This window comes from Helicoverpa zea, chromosome 5 (assembly GCF_022581195.2).
Source record: "Helicoverpa zea isolate HzStark_Cry1AcR chromosome 5, ilHelZeax1.1, whole genome shotgun sequence".
NCBI lineage: Eukaryota > Metazoa > Arthropoda > Insecta > Lepidoptera > Noctuidae > Helicoverpa > Helicoverpa zea.
Genome location: NC_061456.1, coordinates 3,238,533 through 3,255,460, shown reverse-complemented (window position 1 = coordinate 3,255,460; position 16,928 = coordinate 3,238,533). Strand labels below are relative to the sequence as shown.

Below are 16,928 nucleotides of genomic sequence, written 5' to 3'. Positions count from 1 at the left end.
TGTAGTAATAAGTATGTTTCATTGTCTCTTGTTTTACATGTCGTGTGTGCATTACTTTGAAACCATGTTACGTATAGTATATGGCACTATTCTTTTCATCAAATACCTTTGTTTTTACTCGATCTCACACGACAATAAATACCTAATGAATGAGGGACCACGGTACATTTAATGCGTCTTGTTTATAAGGAAACATGTGTAGGCAAATAAGGCAGCCTATTATAGTATTAATGACTGTCTCACCTCTTAGTATGGACAGTTTGATTTCATCCTGACACAGAGTTATGACTCGTTCTATCTTCTGAGGAGCCGTAGGCGGGTTGCGGCATCGCGACTCCTGAAAATAGCAAGAAAAAGTTTTTTAATATCGAAGATCCTGATGCATTGAGAACCTCCTCCTTTTTGTGAAGTTGGTAAAAAATAAATTAGGTACATACGTGCATATTATAGTCTAGATTGAGAACTTCGTCAATTAAAACGAATGTTATTGTTATTCTTAGTTTTAAGGTCACATTAGTTAAACTTGTTATATTGTTGCTGTGTTTAAATGTCACATGTTCACTTAATCAAAATATTTCTGAGATTTTTAATTTAGCTCTATTAATATTTATCATAGAAGGCTAGCTTATCAATTTGATTTAAACATCTTGACGTCAAAAATATACCAGCTTTAGATTGCCAATTGCAATTGAAAACCTACTCTAAAGAATCAGTAACAAAACCTATTACCTACTTAGGTATAGCAATAATCCTTACCAGGAACTTACAAATATCATCACACAAACTACAAATGAGTCATTGTGTACGTCAAAAGCCTGTTACGTTACCTCGTTCCGCATGTACAGACAACAGCAAAATGTTAACACCTGTCATACAAATCGTAGGTAACCGTTGTCTTGCGTACCTACACTTGTTAACGTACCTACCTACGCATGGGAACTATGCACTTTCTCCTGACACTACAATTGTGGCAGAAAATCTTGCTTCTATTGTTTCTATGCAAGTTGAATTCCGCTGTTTTGTTTATACGCACTTTTGATGGTGATGTTACCTACAGTTTCTATTTTGTGGGTAGATGTTGTAAGGGACAAAATAGTGTGTAGTTGGTATATGAATGGTGTAGTGGGTAAAGTGTAAAACAAATGCTCCAAAAAGTTATGGTAAGTAGGAATATGGATGACGGAGAGGCAGTAATATACCAAAGAAAAGATGAAATAATTTTCCTGGTTTTGTAGCTTGCTTTTTAGTAAAAAGAAAGATAGGATATAAGTTATTATATATACCTGAATAGTAAAATAAAGATGTTCCACGATAGGTCTTGGGGAAACGGTACTATATTTTAAACTCGCATGAGTAAAGATCATCTACGTATGCATCTAAGTGAAACAAAGAAACTTCATATGTTTTGTTACACTTTCACATGTTCAATGCTAGAAAGTCAAGGCTTTAATGCATAGTGTTGGAGCACGCACAAATTAACGTGGAACTGTTTTTACCTGACTGCCAAAAAGGGTTTTGAAGTCATGTTTAATTTTGACAATATAAGGATCATCAGGATATGTTTTTTCATAATATTCCTAGCATTTTTCTTCTGAGTACCTAATGGCGTAAGTAAGACTGGTTATCAGTAAGGCTTCTGGCTACAAAGGTATTATTCTGATGAAATCCAAACAAAATTAATCAGTCTGGCATATTTACCTTTAACTTTGGACCTACTTAACATAGCAGTATTTTACACGCTATAGAAATTTGTCTGTGACAAGGAAGATTAGACACGCCTGTGCCATAAAGTTACAAAACGACCTAAAATGTTGTCTATTGTTTGAGGAATTGGAAAACAATAGATCATAGTAATCGGGTATCGAATGACCATTTGTTTAGCCGTTGCGTGGTGTCAAGGATATCCTATGTGGGAGTACCGTTTTATGTGCAGTGGGCGGTAGTTGCATCATAAGGTAAATAGGTAGTTTTTATTATATTTTTTTAGGATTGTGTATGCATTGGCAAAGACATCAAATACAGTAAAATCATAGCCTGATAAAAGATATTTTACAATTTTTTTCGAATACTGATCCACCCGTCAACCCGTCCTCCCAGAGACAGTGGGATGAGCCGCTCTGCAGAGTTATACGGAATAATCTGATAAATACGTCAATTTCTTCTGCGGAGCGAGCGCGCCTTCTGGCTGTGGGCGAATGGAAGTCGGGTCTATGGCTTCTGGCACTTCCGTCGTCAAACATAGGCACCTTGTTTGACGACACCACTTTCCGGCTTGCTGTTTGCTTGCGTTTGGGTGCTCCGTGCTGCTCTCCTCACCGCTGCCACTGTGGTGAAGCTGTCAGCAGCCTTGGACACCACGGCTTGTCGTGCAGCCGCAGCGCGGGACGTTTTGCACGGCATGCGAATATCAATGACATAATCCGTCGCGCTCTTGTTGCCGTAGGCGTTCCAGCCATACTAGAACCCAGTGGGCTGGCACGCGACGATGGCAAGAGACCAGACGGTATGTCGTTATTACCGTGGAAGATGGGTAGGTCTTTAGTATGGGACGCGACCTGTGTCGATACTCTTGCACCATCCCACCTTCCTAGCTCGGCACAATGTGCTGGTTCCGCTGCTGCGGCTGCAGAGAACCTCAAACGGCGCAAATATAGCACCCTGGTTGGTAACTATACCTTTGAGCCGTTTGGGGTTGAAACCCTCGGGCCGTGGGGTCCAAGTGCTCATCTGCTTTTTAAAGATCTGTCAAAGCGACTTGCTGACACTTCAAGTGACCCAAAGGCTGGTTTTTATTTTGGTCAAAAATTAAGCATTGCCATCCAACGTGGCAATGCTGCCAGCCTCTTGGGTACACTCCCGGTGGGCAGCGATGAGGAGTTTTTTGATGCCATTTTATAATTGCTTTTAGTGTATATAAGTTAGTTTTATGTTGTATATATACACACATCAAAAGTGTCTAGGGATCAACATATATTTTTGCAATAACTTTTCTCCTGATTGATATTAATTAAAATTTTCTTTAAGGATTCATCAAATAAAGTGTTTTCGTTTGTCACAGTAACGATAAACCAAGTCACCTTTGCACTAATAAAGAAATTTGCCATTTTCCTAATAAAGGGATTTTTGACATTTGAAACACTAACACAAAAGTTCGAAAAAAAAGACTGAAATAACAGTTTTCTTTAAAAGTTTATTGGGTAACTTAAACAATTAATAATCCGTGTTTCTACCGCGAACACTAACAACACAAGAACATCGGTTTGGCATACTCAAAATGAGTTCATCCAAATCACGATGTGGAATGGCCGCCCATGTTCGTTGCAACAACAAAAAAAGGTCTTCTTGCGACTGGATACCCTCCATATTCGGCAGAGCTCTTCTCTGTAGCATATCCCATGCATGCTCAATCGGGTTCAAGTCTGGCGACTGAGCAGGCCAGGGCAGGACATTGATGTTAGCTGCCGCGAGAGTCTGTCTTACAACTCTTGCGGTGTGCGGTCGTGCATTATCATGCATTAACTGAAATAAGGGACCGATTTGCACTTGTAGAGGAACGATGACGTCTGATACAATCGTCTCAGCATAAATTTGAGCGTTGAGGTTGCTTCTGATCCAAATCAACTCAGTTCTTCCGCCGATCCAAATACCCGCCCATACCATGATGGTTCCACCACTATAAGGATGGACTTCCTGGCAGGATTTTAATCGCTGTTGGCGTCCAGGGGTTCTCCAGTGTCGTATACGTCTTGTATCCGGTCTCATACCAAAACGAGACTCATCAGAAAAGCACACGAAACGCCATTGTTCTTCTGCCCAATTTCTGTGTTCAAGAGCCCATTGATATCGAATCCTACGATTGTGCATTGCTATAGGTGGTACCCGTAGCGGTCTTCGGGAATGAAGGTTCACTTCATGCAAGCGGTTTCTGACTGTTTGGTCGCTAATTAAGTTCCCTGAAGAGTGATGAAGCCTCACGGCTAACATCATGGCGGTTATTGTTGGAGCTCTTCGAGTTAAGATTTGAATGTATCGGTCTTGTCTCCGTGTGGTGCAGCGATACCGTCCTCCATGGCGCTCAGCTACGGTACCAGTGCTTCGGTAACGTGTCCAAAGTCGACTGATAACACTCTGACTTGTATTCAGAGCTAAAGCCACAGTACGTTGCCGGGAACCAGCTTCTATCATTCCCACGGCTCTGAGCATTTCTTCCCTGCTTAAATGACGTCGCCGCTCCATAATAACGTTGGTTTTAATCAGTAGTAGGGAAACAGTAGCACTAATAATGTCTTCAATGCGTTGTATGTGTTTATAGGGAAAATATTGACAGCTGATTTTCATCTTTTACTCGAATTTGATTCACAGTTCCTGATTCAAATTATGAAATGCACCAAAAAGGATCCATATAAATTTATAAAATCATAAATTTATTACAAAGCCACATCTCAATCTCAAGAAATCCGCATAAAAATGCTTGATCCCTAGACACTTTTGATGTGTGTATTTATTATTAAGTTAAGATATTGTAAAAAGTTATTTGTAAATAAATAAAACATTTTTTTCTATATATTCGATCTTTTACGGTACCTACAGGTCTTTCAAATGAAAATGTAAAATCCTCTAAGTAGGTATTCGCTGTTGCCATGCTTTTAAATCCAAATAGCTAGAGTACCAATAAAAAGAGTGTAGGTGCTTACATAGCATTTTATTTTGACATACAGAAATTATTAGAGTGGAATTTTCAGTGTCGTATTGTAAGTACATCCGACATTGCAAATAATAATATAACTATATAGTTGTAGGTCCGTCACACTATGAAGTTATCAATGTCACTTAATAACTATTGGTGCGAAACTGTTATTTATGAAGGCGAAATAAATCATGTGTTTTAAGTATTTGTTGTTATTTGTTACTCAATCAGCGTTAATGTTCTAGTGACTAGCTAGGTGTATTTTTGCTAAGTTGTGTCGTTTTGAAAACTAACTTAGGTGAAACAGAATGAATACCACATTGAGTCTGGTGTTGCTTTAATGCATAAATTAAGGCCACCAAAAATTAAGTGTAAGGCCACCAATGATACTTATAATAAATAATTCGGTTAATGTCTATTTAAATGCATGAAACTTAAGTAGGTACTTAAGTACTCCAAATCGGGTGTTCTTACCAAATACAAACATACTTGAAATCAAATCATGCTAACTTATTCAACCTTGGACCTAATATTATCACTCGACGTATTTCTAAACAACCAGGACTCAACATATCAATCCATAGCAACAGTCCTAATTTCGAAAGAAATGTCATTTTTATTGCAACGCTACTTTCGTAAGATAGACGCCAAATGGCTGGCAGAAATAAGTTGCTTCACCAAGTAAAAGAGTACTACCATAATTATAACGGATAGTATGCAAATAGGATGTTTTGTAATTGTTAGAAATATGATGAGGAGTTTAGGATATAGGGTTAGCTAATTATTGCATAATATGTCTAGCTTTTTCCCTTATACATTGGCCTCGGCTCCTATTCTAACCTCATGCCGCTGAGATCCAGTGTTTTACATGAAGCGACTGCCTATCAGATCTCCACAACCCAGTTTCCCGGGCAACTCAAAATCTCAGACTTTCTGGCAACCCGTAACGACCACCAATGATGTTCAAACGACAGCCGGGACCCTCCAATTTAATGTGCCTTCTGAAATAAGAAAGAATTCGTCATGACAAGACGGCAACCCATCCACGGACCGGCCTGACTGCGCAAAGCATTGCTTAACCCGGCTATTATTTAGCCGAGCTCCTACAATTGCATCACATAGTAAACATAAATATGATTGGTGGTAAACTGGTAATAGTGAGCGTTGTATGCTAACCGTGAGAATGCGGTTATGAATGGATACAGATCTTTGTCAAAATCTTAATGGATATTGTGAGAAATATGATTATGATGATATTAAAAGAATTTTATGCAAACTATTGTTTTCTATTAGATAATATTTTAAAAAAATATTTTTATGCCGTTAACTGGCATAAGTATTTATGCAACCATGATACTTAACAACGGTCTTAAAAAATGTCTTGAAATATAAACTAAATGATTCACCTTGCATTAAAATTATATATTAGACATGGCCAGATAAATTAACTTAGTAGGTTACCTTAACACCACTTATTACAGAACCAATGATACATGCTGATAAATAGTACAATTTTTATAACATGACCATCAACACTTATCCAAGGCAATAATAGACCGTAGGCGATAAGTCGATGTGAAATCTTAAGACATAGACGACTACTGGTTTAATCAGAAACACTTATACGTACCAAAGCGTAGAAAGTTAAGGTCATGAATGCTGCCAAGTTCTTCTTATAGAGTGAGCTGCAGGTTTATTCACCTAGCAAGCCCTAGTGATAGGCCGGCAATGCACGGGCCGCTTGAAGCAGTAAGGGGTAACAGCTTCAAGCTGTCGACCGCCCGAATCAGTTGCAACTGCTCGAGCAGTCCGTGCCTCGAACTCTGCAGTTCACTGTGTGCAGTCGACAGCTTCAAGCTGTCGCCCCTGACTGCTTCAAGCGGTCCGTGTATTGCCAGCCTTAGAGTTTTCTCAAATCGGCCTGATGGCTTCTGACGTGAAATAGTAGTTAATGCTACTGAGGTACGTGTAACTGCTTTACGTGCCATTCCGGGCAAGAGACTGTAACACCGTCACTAAGCAAAGTCCGGGTTGATCTTTGAAAGTTTTTAAAACTCAAGGAGCGATTTCCACCCGACCCAGGAATCAAAACTACTGCGACTACTGTTAAAGTCAGAGTCAATATTTTTTTCTTTTAGGCCTTAACAAGCACTTATGAACGATAGCAATTGCTTTACCGTTTTACAACATAAGTAGAACTACTTATATGCTATCGTTGGAAAGTTTTAATTCGAATCCGGGAATCGAGGGAAAAGTTGATCAGTGTGCAATTATCTTTCACGCGAGGTAGTGACATAACCTTGTGTGATTTGCATGACTGATTTGATACTTGATACTGTTTACTATCGGTCAAGATGCTATTTATAGTAAGCTGTTAAACTGTAGGTCCCGACTGTCACTGAACATTTTTGGCAGTCGTTACGGGTAGTCAGAAGCCAGTAAGTCTGATAACCAGTCTTACCAGGGGGTATTGCGGGTTACCCGGGTAACTGGGATGAGGAGGCCAGATAGGCAGTCGCTCCTCGCACTGGTACTTAGCTGCATCCGAATGTACGAATGGAAGCCGAACCCAACATAGTTGGGAAAAGGCCCGGGAGATGATGATTCAGTCCAGATGAATGGAAGGATGTTTTAATGGAATCATATGAATTGTTCAGTTGCTAAACGATATTCAATACCCAATTTCGGTTAAATCATCTTATTTATTTTCAGCTTTATTTTTCTGTTTATCATTTATGTCAGATCATTGAGCATCTTATTTGATATTTGTTTGTATTGTCCTGCCGTTGTACAATAAACATTATTCTATTCTATTCATTTATTTTCGTGTGTGCATTCAACTATGACATTTGCCTCATTAAATTCGTCACCTAGCGAAGATATAACTATCATACCTCTGTCCTTATGTCTGTCTGTTACAGCCTTTTTTTACACGCTTTTTATTAGCTTCACCTGTATGTTTGTAGGTTTGTAACCGACTTCTTTGGGCGCGATTTTGACCCACTTTAAACGGCCAGATTTCGTTCAAACTTTGTAGATTTATTGAGGACCGATGACAATACACTAATTTGATAAAATTATTCCATTTTTAACCGACTTCCCAAAAAGGAGGAGGTTACACATACACATCGATTACTCCGAGGTTTATAGACCGATTTACGTGATTCTTTTTTTGTTCGACTCGGAATAGCTGCCAGTTGGTCCCATAGTCATCAGGTCAGGATCTGATGATGGAAACCCTGAGAAATCGAGGGCAACCATCGAAAGTTGTAGGCATACACAGGGTAAAAACTTGACACTCAGGTGTACGCCTAAAAGCACTATTCAACTGTGAAGATTTGGAGCTGACCTGATGATGGAGACCAGAGAGGGTCGAGGGAACTCGACAACTGAATACGTAAACTACCTCGTGTTTGGGCTTAAATTATTTGTATTGACAAGACCTTTGCAACAGTGAAGGTTTGGAGCTTACCTGATGATGGAGACCAGAGAAAGTCGAGGGAACTCGACAACTGAATATGTAAACTACCTCGTGTTTGGGCTTAAATTATTCGTATTGACAAGACCTATGCAACAGTGAAGGTTTGGAGCTGACCTGATGATGGAGACCAGAGAAAGTCGAGGGAACTCGACAACTGAATATGTAAAATACCTCGTTTGGACTTATATTCTTTGTATTGATGAGAACTTCCCACTTGTATGGATAGTGACAACTATTCGTATCACTGAAAAGCTTTAAATAAATAACCTTTTTACAAAAAAATTAAACCGACTTCCCAAAACACTAAAAAGCAAAAAAAAAACTAATTTTAGGTGCATCGGCCTAGAAGTCGGTGGCAAAATTAACTTAGTAACATCCATTAGACACCGACTTCTAGGCTTTTCAATTTGCAAAATATGATTTTTGTTAATTTATATAATTTTCATCTATAGTCGATAAGGTAAGAAAATTAATTAGAATTTTCTAGAATTTTTCTCTTCAGTCGATAAGGCAGGACTCGGTGTTAATTTTTATTTCCAATAATTATCTTTAGCCGTTTTCTCTAATATTGACAAATTTTTGTATACTAAAGAGAATTTTAATTCTACAAAACAAATAATAGTTTTAAAACAAACTAAAAATTAGAAAATAAATAATAGTTTAAAAAAACTAAAGACACGCTTTTTATAGAAAAATGAACGAAAAAATAGAAAATAAATTTTAATGAATTTAAATTAAGAAAACAGTGTTAAAAATTTCAATGAATATAAATTAATAATAGTGTGAATACAAAAAAAAATATTTAAAAAAAGCGTGGGGTGCTTTTTAAGATATTATCGAAATGAAAATCACTGTACTCATTATCTGTCAATAAAATATTTATAACTATTGACACCATGCACCCCACGCTTTTTTTTAAATATATTTTTTTGTATTCACACTATTATTAATTTATATTCATTGAAATTTTTAACACTGTTTTCTTAATTTAAATTCATTAAAATTTATTTTCTATTTTTTCGTTCATTTTTCTATAAAAAGCGTGTCTTTAGTTTTTTTAAACTATTATTTATTATCGTCCCACTGCTGGGCACAGGCCTCCTCTCACACGGAGAAGGATTGAGCGTTAAGAGGACGAATTGGAAATTTTGGCGCCAAGGATCTCAATTTTTCTCAGTAAATACAAAACGGATCAAAATACAACTTGGTTACCTGAAAGTTCATGATAAAAACCTTATTTTGTTAGACTTCAAAACATGATTAGGTAACTTTTATAACAGAGAAAAATATATCAAACATACCTCTTTTTAAAAAGAGATTCACATATTATGGGCAAACGGGACCGATTTAAGCCTCTTAACTTTTTTAGTAGTTGAGTATATACATAATCTTTAAAATTGTAGAAGGAATTTTTATCAAATTATCATTTCTAAATAATAAAATTACAAAACCATTTTGTCGCTTACGACTTTTAGTTATAAGCTAGCGCGCGTATTGTTATCCTCGCCCCGCTCAGACGCTCCGACCCCTTTTGGCGCCTTAGATGCGCGTGCCGGTTATGGAATTATTGTTTACCAATTCGTCGCTTTAATGTCCTTATGATTACAATTGACATTAATTTATAGGTACCAGCTTAATTTAAAAACTAGTATCTATATCATTTAGATTAAAGTATCTAGTATCGCCAGTACTGCGTACCTAATTGACCAAGTCGGTATAACTATGCAGTCTATGATGCAAGATGAACTCTGTTCTTAGCCAATAGGTCCAACTAGAATCTTGCTTCAACGCTCTGAACCACTGCTTATATAACTGGTAGAACATCGTAGTATAGCTGTGTTTATGGATTTCTGTAAAGATGCTTGTGGTTTAGTAATCAATCTTTCATCTTTAAATAGATTGACACATATTATTTAGTGGTTTACTTCATATTTACTGTTTGGTGCCACTTGACCTCTAGCTTTTAATATATAATTAAAATATAATTGTAAATAAAATTATTAATTGTAAATATGTATTGTAAATATTAGTATTGTAATTAATAAAAAAATTTAACAAGCTTCATCAATAAAAAAATATTTCCGATAAAAAAAAAAAAAAATTAAAATATATAAAAAAAAAATTACATACAACCGTTATTCTTGTCTAAAAAAAATGTTTACATCAAACAATTTGGTCTCGTAACAAATCTGTAACATTCTTCTTTTGCAAGAGATGTTTTGTTATATTTCTAGAATACACAACTTATTTTCAGTTTCACAAACTGTACAGGATGTTTCAAAAATAATAAGTATGCTGGTCGTCGCAATGCACTTACTATGTGCAACTTATACTGCACGAATCGAAACATTGTCTCTTGCAAAATTTTCCGTGACCACCGATAGTGCAGTCAAGTACGACGATTCGCTTCTAGAAGCTTACTCAAGGCAAATTAGGACTCCTTTAATAAACCTAACTTTTATCAGAATTTAAATTAACTAACTATGTGTATTGATACCTCCGTTCTCAAAAACATCTGCCTTGCCTTTTATGAAGTCGAGGCCGAAAAATACATGCAGCATGAATTCAGTTTTTATTAACATGATCTTTTATTTTAGCCTTTAGTATGGATGCAATTAATGTTTCTTATATGTACGCCTCTTTGTTTGCGGCTTCAATGCAAGAGTTAACAGTCATCCATCAACAGCCTGCAATTCCCAAGTTATAGTCAAATTCAAGATAACATTTTGAAGTGAATTCTTTAACAAAAGACGTATGTGAATCAGTCACCTCGGAACGAGTGGGCGCGGCCTTGCTAAGTAGACTATCTGAGCGCTTTATAAGGCATTGTGTGGGCTCCAATGACGGCCTTATGAGCAATTTTTAAAACTAAGCTCTGTCACAAAAGGTATTTGAATAATATTTTGGTAGGGATTTGAAGTATTAGAAATATGCTCGTGGTACATTAAACATCGGAGGCAGTTGCAGTGGAAGATGATTGTATTTTCAATTTTGAAGTCAAAATGGAGCAAACAGTAAAACCTGAAAAAATAAATCTGAGAAAAAGATTAACCCCGATTCCGTGGAAAAAGTTCTCTTATTAAGGATCAATCATGTACGTTGCAAAAAAATAGAACATGGTCTATGTGACCTACATTTTGATGTACATCCTACATTTTTTATAGTCGTCACCGTCTACCATTTGATAAGGAATGACAAGTGACTGGGTCTGACTATGACGACCTTTGCAGTTTCTAGGTACCCTATTAGTCTGGATTTGTTTGAAGGATAGTGGCACGTGGCCTGTTAGCCTGTTGGGTATCAGGATATTATCTGACCTAGCGGCATACCCATGTGTAAGTACTGATATTTATATTTATTAGTTTTTTTAATCGATACAAATACCGATCTCCGTAATTATACCGCTACAGTAATTATTTGTCCAACGTTATACGATTCACTGTGTACAGTATACTTCAACTGTCATTTTAAGTTTTATATTATGGGTATTCTGAACAAGGCTTTGCAGATTCACATATACACAGGTTCAAGAACGTAATAATCCAATAATTTCCCTTAATAAAACAAGTAAATAATAACCTGGAAATCGCATACAAATCTTTGTTAAACGCTCATTAATTTTATAGATATTTAATGCTGTTGACAATCGTCTCGTTATGTCAGAGATGTCACACCGCCGGTGTTCATCACAGGAAATTACTTAATAAGTTCCATCTCGATGTTAAGTGGAACTAAAACATTGTGAACACAAAGTTCTTCGAATATGGCAATTTGAAAGCCTTATAAAAATATAATATAATTAACGAATAATCATAGAACAATCACTGTTCTGTTTTATTTATTTGAACCAATAATAATGTTCATCGATAGCATAACATCAACCTCAGTTACAATTTTACACAGATCTATGTAAGTAGTTAAACGATTTCATACATCACAATTATGATTGTAATTTTTTAACAGAATTAGAGTTTCTATTGAATGAAGGTAAGTGCTTAATCAAAATAATTCACAAATTGTTCGAAATTTCTGTACTTTTCTAGTCTGTGGTGTAATGTAATTGATTCGTTGGTTGGCTGGTTGGTTGGTTGGCGCAGATTACATGGCTAAGGAGGCCAGCCGGCATCAGAGCAACCTCCTTATGTAATCGTACGTCGAACTTTTTAAAGGGAAATCTCTCAATTAGTTTACAAACTGAGGTATTTTTACACGCTTTTTATTAGCTTCACCTGTATGTTTTTATGTTTGTAACCGACTTCTTTGGGCGCGATTTTGACCCACTTTAAACGGCCAGATTTCGTTCAAACTTTGTAGATTTATTGAGGACCGATGACAATACACTAATTTGATAAAATTATTCCATTTTTAACCGACTTCCCAAAAAGGAGGAGGTTACACATACACATCGATTACTCCGAGGTTTATAGACCGATTTACGTGATTCTTTTTTTGTTCGACTCGAAATAGCTGCCAGTTGGTCCCATAGTCATCAGGTCAGGATCTGATGATGGAAACCTGAGAAATCGAGGGCAACCTTCGAAAGTTGTAGGCATACATAGGGTAAAAACTTGACACTCAGGTGTACGTCTAAAAGCACTATTCAACTGTGAAGATTTGGAGCTGACCTGATGATGGAGACCAGAGAGGGTCCAGGGAACTCGACAACTGAATATGTGAACTACCTCGTGTTTGGGCTTAAATTATTTGTATTGACAAGACCTATGCAACAGTGAAGGTTTGGAGCTGACCTGATGATGGAGACCAGAGAAAGTCGAGGGAACTCGACAACTGAATATGTAAACTACCTCGTGTTTGGGCTTAAATTATTTGTATTGACAAGACCTATGCAACAGTGAAGGTTTGGAGCTGACCTGATGATGGAGACCAGAGAAAGTCGAGGGATCTCGACAACTGAATATGTAAACTACCTCGTGTTTGGGCTTAAATTATTTGTATTGACAAGACCTTTGCAACAGTGAAGGTTGGGAGCTGACCTGATGATGGAGACCAGAGAAAGACGAGGGAACTCTACAACTGAATATGTAAAATACCTCGTTTGGACTTATATTCTTTGTATTGATGAGAACTTCCCACTTGTATGGATAGTGATAACTATTCGTATCACTGAAAAGCTTTAAACAAAAAAACTAAAAAGTAGAAAATAAATAATAGTTTTAAAAAAACTAAAAAACACGCTTTTTATAGAAAACCGAACTAAAAATTAGAAAATAAATTTAAATTAAGAAAATAGTGTTCAAAATTTCAATGAATATAAATTAATAATAGTGTGAATACAAAAAATATATTAAAAAAAAAGCGTGGGGTGCATGGTGTCAATAGTTATAAATATTTTATTGACAGATATGAGTAGAGTGATTTTCATTTCGATAATACCTTAAAAAGCACCCCACGCTTTTTTTTAAATATATTTTTTGTATTCACACTATTGTTAATTTATATTCATTGAAATTTTGAACACTATTTTCTTAATTTAAATTTATTTTCTATTTTTTAGTTCGGTTTTCTATAAAAAGCGTGTTTTTTAGTTTTTTTAAAACTATTATTTGATACGGAAGTTATTAAGAAGAACTTAGCGTGGATAAAAATTGAGCCGTCAATGTATGTATAACCGGTGAGTACCTACCTAATGATAGAATTTTGACGTTAATTGGAAAGTGGCGGGCACTTTTCTCTGACACGTAAGAAATGATGTGATTTTGGTTAGATTGACTTTTAAAAGTTTGTGACGCAGATTGTACAGTGAGAATGAGTAGGCATTTGAAAATGATTGTTAATTATTTAAGTATCAAGTTAATTTGTGCGATCATGCTTATTGTAGTTTCTTCTAAATCATTAATCATAGAATTAGTAACTTTGTCTATCTGTTAGGTTGGTGTAAGTACCTACTTTCAGAAGTCACCTTTTTCTTACGACACACATGTAGTGAAGGGGAGATCCTAATTAACATTCAAGAACATGATCAAGTTTCGGTATAAGTGCTTATTTTTGGTCAATTTCAATTGATGACTTTATTAACGCCGATTAACTCAAATTAGTTTTGATGGAATATAATTGCATCAATCGTAAAATCTAAATACTCACAGAAATTACAGCGGATATAGATTCCCATTATCTCATTATTTACATCTATTTTAAAACGAATATCAAATAGGACATATAGGACATAGGGCTCATACAAAATTCCACCTTTGTCAGTTGCATCCTTCATACAAAACAAAACTTTGTCTTGCGTTTCGGAGCATTTGTTTCCTTACACATAACTTTCTTATCGAATATTTTGAATTTAACCCTTCGTCTTTTTCAATTTACATTTAAATCATGTTCCATAAAACAAAAGCATTATTTTTACTAAATCCATCGTGACCAAGAAAGTCGGATACTGAGCCATTACGAAAATTATCGCAACCGGTTAATCCGGTTGGCGTGAAAGCATGTCAAAATGCATTACTTTCTTACAATTGTATCTGTATCATCGGATTGCTGTAAGAGCATACTGCAGACTAAACAGTCCGCCGACAGTTGGCCGATGGTTGGAAAATCGTTTATTCAGTCAAAGTTTTTTGTCGGTCTGATACGGACCAAATACCTGGGGCCCTTCTCCTAAGTTAATATTGTCAAAATCGAATAGAAATTGAATCGCAATAGCAGTTTTAACCTTATCGGACATTCTGCTACTAATATAAGACCAATCGTATTCCAATGATATTCGATTGGTTTGCGATTGGTCTGCTATTTTGGTGATTTTGGTCTATACGGTAGTTTTCTGTGCAATCATTTTGCAATCGTAAATCAGATGACCGCAGACAAAATGATTCATTATTGAATGACAGAATAAAAACGTTTATTTCAAAGAAAAAATAGCGGAATGCCACATACACTTCAGCCGTAATCGAGTCGGGATTGGATCTCAGTCGAACCGAGTCGAACGTGAATCGTATGTCGCTTAAGTAAAATTAGGAGAATCGGGCCCCTGATCCTGATTTATAAACCCGAACAAACTGACGGCCATCTAAAAGTTTACAGTGTACTTTAAGTATTAGATTGCTTGCTTATCGCTTGCGTCTATAATTGCTTTGGCAATAATTGACGGTGCCATAATGCCATAATTAGCATATGCCATAACGTTTATAGTCCGTTGACTGTACTTTCTACTATTTGCACGCACCAATTGTTGATGACACCTGCGTTGGCCAACGCTGTAGGTACCTTACATACGTTTTGTTGCGTTATGAGTTTCCTTCAGTTTCATAGCCAATTAAACGGGTCTGTGATTTCATTTGAATACTCAAGTTGTGTATTGTTTTGAATTCATTATTAAACGTTTATTTGTGAGAATGTGGGTGTCTTCGTGGGTAAAACTTTAGTATTATCACAGATTACTAAAATAGTTACTTCGGACTTAGCTGCTGTAACTAGAATATAATTGGATCGAAAAAACGTTCATTAGACTTTAGTATTTTTTATTTTCCCACATTATTGACCAAATTTTTTTTAGACAAAACAAACTATACTTACGACGAAGACTTATTTAACCAGGAACTTTTCATTTGAGCACGAAAACAAGACAATTTATTCAACCTCGCGGGACAGAATATACCTAAGCATGATTGAATATAGAAGTAGGTATAGATGTAATTCAAGGTTTATTCTAGTTAAGTACGTTTAAGCTACAGCCTTAGGTATTTAAGATCAAGGTATGCTATGTAGGTACTTAGGTATCTGTCATTGAATATGTATTGTTGTGATTGTGAATGACTCACTCACTTGTTTTCGATATAATGACAATAATATGAGATAGAACTAAGCGCAAGAGACAAGTGGACATTGGGAAGGAGTGGTTTTTGTCCTGCTCGACAAAATGACTTAATAAAGAAGAGTTGTGTCTAAAAGTATATGCCAAATGACTGCATAATTGATTTACCTACATTAGTCAATAATATAAACGCGTATGTATAAATGGATTTTGATAACACTTTGGAATCTTAGCTAATGATAAATAATGAAACAAAATCTGCCTTCGGGAAGTTGATTCCCTTTGGTAAAACCATGACATAAATCCCTCGTCAATCTAAAACGCGATTTGAAGAGATAAAATATGTTTTGTCTACATATAAAAAAAAAATCTTTATAATATTAATAACGTTAAAATTTCCGTATCTAACCAGTCAGGTTAAGTATAACATTTATTGGAATTATAGAATATTGTCTTATATGTTCTTATTGCTATGCAGACTAATATATATTTAGAGCAGTCATTTCCTTGTACAAACTGAAAGTAAAAAATAAGGTCACTTTTCAGTTAGTACCTACCTACCTAACAGGATTTGAAACTTCGATAAGGAAAAAAATATATACCTACGTTGGACCTATTTAATATTGTGTCGCTTGTTATAATAAGTAGTGTCCACCAGTATGACGAGTTACATTCAATACTCAAGGCCGACATAGAAACTAGAGCAAGCTGGCATGTTGTTAAATCTACGTAGGTCACTAAATGTTAATAAATGTATTTTTAAATAGGTAATAATGCCTTAAACCTTCTTCGACAATTTAAAAAGTTAAGACAAAAATGTTTTCAAATTAAGAATGTCACCTTTGATAATCTCAAAATTAAGACAAATAAAAAAAAATAAGAATGTCACCAAAAAAAAGTGCAGTTTTTTACATTGCTCCAGTTTCATAAATTGAGTTCGGACTATCCAGATTTGTTTTCCATAAATATCTTTAATAAATATTTTA

The 16,928-nt window shown here is 35.8% G+C and overlaps 1 protein-coding gene across 1 annotated transcript in view; it reads right to left on the bottom strand.

Moving 5' to 3' along the window:
* LOC124630693 (general odorant-binding protein 70) overlaps positions 1-16,928 on the bottom strand; it is a 37,216-nt gene that overhangs the window by 18,588 nt on the left and 1,700 nt on the right. The window contains exon 2 of the mRNA XM_047164657.1: positions 244-337. Coding sequence (XP_047020613.1) covers positions 244-337 — 94 coding nt within the window. The remainder of the gene's footprint in view (positions 1-243; positions 338-16,928) is intronic.